Source organism: Solanum stenotomum, unplaced genomic scaffold (assembly GCF_019186545.1).
Source record: "Solanum stenotomum isolate F172 unplaced genomic scaffold, ASM1918654v1 scaffold24232, whole genome shotgun sequence".
Classification (NCBI taxonomy): Eukaryota; Viridiplantae; Streptophyta; class Magnoliopsida; order Solanales; family Solanaceae; genus Solanum; species Solanum stenotomum.
In genome coordinates this window covers 1,355-3,828 of record NW_026027900.1, presented here as the reverse complement: position 1 = coordinate 3,828, position 2,474 = coordinate 1,355, and the positions used below count along the sequence as shown (strand labels likewise).

Below are 2,474 nucleotides of genomic sequence, written 5' to 3'. Positions count from 1 at the left end.
TAACAAAAATCTTATTATTTATTTTAGTTTAATCTTTGCTAAAACCTAAAAAGCTACTTAATTATAGTCAAAGGGTGTTCATAGAAAATGACATTCATATTCAAAACAAACCAAAGAAAAACAATAGCAACACACACGTACTTAAATTAAAACAAAGGGAGTACAAATTAAATGAAGAAAGAACATGAAAATAAAAACCCTAAAATTTAGCAAAATACATGATATCTTGGTCACATGCAAGTTTATCCAGGTACTTTTCCTCCAAATCCATTTGCACAACAATTCCAGTCTCACATTCAGTATCATACAACCAAAAAACTTGGCTATGTCTTGACCCAAAGTGCATCAAACTTGGTATTCCCCAACCAAAATCAGTTTTTTGTACGGGGAACCTACATAAACTTGAGCACGTAAAATTCACGACTTCATTGTCTCCTCCCCATTCTAATCCGGCGTAACTATCCTTGTATAAGTCGATAACCAAAGAAACTATTTCATCCGGAGTAGCTTTGACACATTTACTGATAATCACTTGAACTGACTCTTTTATTAGTTTTACAATGTGATGCAACGACTCCATTTTTTTTTCATCGTCGTGTTCAAATTTTATTGGAATTTCGATAATAAGATTCCCAAAAGAGTTAGCAATTTCAGGAAAAGTTGCTACCTTACCACGCAAGTTAAGTGGAAATGACATTACAGACCGTTTCAAATGTGAAGTACTTCCTGTGGAACGGATAAGTGACCTCCATAAAAGTGTTGTAATCATCTCAACTCGCGAAGGTTTGAAACTCAAACCTTCGCCAGTTGTTGAGTCAAATTTTTCTCTGAGCCTCAATATTGCATCTTCCTCAAAAACAAACTTTCTGGCAATTAACTTAGAGTTTGTACGTTTGCCTTCATCAACCGGAGGCTCAAGAATGGTTGTTAAATCTTTGTAAGGGAAAAGAGTGCCTAAATTGAAGTTCATGAAGTTGATCTCCTTAGAAGGAGTACCAAATTTGCACACTTTAGCCCATTCGTAAATGATTTTGAATGTGGTGCATCCGTCCATAGCAGGGTGTGCATGGCTAATAGCTAGGGCTAGACCACCACATTCAAATGTTGTGACTTGCACAATCATAATTGGCGAGATGAATAAATTCGTCTCGTCCACATCCATAATTCCTTGAGGCCAAAATGGCAGTGCTAGATCAAGGTCTTTGTTTGCTTGTTGAAGAAAATCATCAAGCTTACAATTGACCGTTGCTTTTATATAAGTTACACCTTGATCGAGACAAAGAATTGACGATTCATCTTCAGCAAATCGACCAGCTAAAGGGTAAAGATGTGTTAAAATCCTCGATAAGGATTCTTCGAGCTCTTCATTTTTCGAGTTATTTCTACAAAGAGGATAGAAAAGAACAAGAGGTAAGTGTGCTACATCCGCCACTTGATCAAAGAAAGATAACTTGTAATTTTTAAGATGTTGTGGCGTTGGTAATGATGGTTTAATGAGGTTTTTGGACAAAATCTTAACTTGCATTGAATAGTTCATGGTTAAATGTACTCAAACTTAACTTGTCCTAAAAAGAATGAAATGAACAAGTAATGTATATATAAGTGAGAAGTTGATAAAGAAGAAAATATCCCTATCTTAAATTAGCGCTTTCCGCACACAGCCACACTAACTGCATCTGGAAATTCACTAGTTGTGAGTACTTTCGAAAATTTATCAGTACCACATATATTGATATTAAAAAAATATATATATATCAGATTAATTAATAATTTAAAATATTTTTTAAAAAGAAATTTAATTGTCTTTTCAATCTGTGCTATTGGGTTTGTATTTTGACAAGCTTATGTATTTGTCAAACACTTTCAAAAGTAAAAAAACTGACTTAAAAGTACGTTTTATCAATTTTTAAATCAATCCAAACAACCTCTAAGTTATTCCCTCAATTTCAATTTATATATCTTAATTTGACATAATATTAATTTAAGAAAGTAAATACGACTTTTAAAACCTCATGATTGTAAATTAAAAATATGTATAGTGTATTTAAAAAAGTATGAAATGTACAAGTAATGAAAAGGAGTTAACATGCGAAAGGAGGTTATCACGGACTTGAGTAATACAAATACGACCACCGATAATAATTCCTTTCACATTTTGAGATTCAAATAATTTTATCTTTGATTATAAATTTTTTTATATATCTTTGTAATTTCTAGTACTTTTACGTAGTTTATAAATATATAATTTTTATTTCAAAAAATTTGAAGATCACATACACAAATTTTCGATTAGATCATTTGACAATCGAAAAATGAAAAATGCTACATAAATTGACCAGGTTAGTTTAAATCAACATTAAATTTAAGAAAGTAAGAAAGAATTTTTTTTAAAACTTATAAAATAAAATAATCGAGTCATAGATATTTAGATAACTATAAATTATTTTAAATTATAAATTTCAATTTTATTTTTT

The 2,474-nt window shown here is 30.9% G+C and overlaps 1 protein-coding gene across 1 annotated transcript; it reads right to left on the bottom strand.

Annotated features, from left to right (window-relative positions):
• Positions 1-107: 107 nt before the first annotated feature.
• LOC125851314 (acetyl-CoA-benzylalcohol acetyltransferase-like) lies at positions 108-1,561 on the bottom strand. Its single transcript, XM_049531097.1, has one exon. The coding sequence runs from the start codon at positions 1,535-1,537 to the stop codon at positions 200-202; it is 1,338 nt and encodes a 445-aa protein (XP_049387054.1). The 5' UTR covers positions 1,538-1,561; the 3' UTR covers positions 108-199.
• Positions 1,562-2,474: the final 913 nt, after the last annotated feature.

What these genes read in the sequence shown, in the direction of transcription:
- LOC125851314 (XM_049531097.1), bottom strand. Translation starts at nt 1,537, where the DNA reads ATGAACTATTCAATGCAAGTTAAGATTTTGTCCAAAAACCTCATTAAA.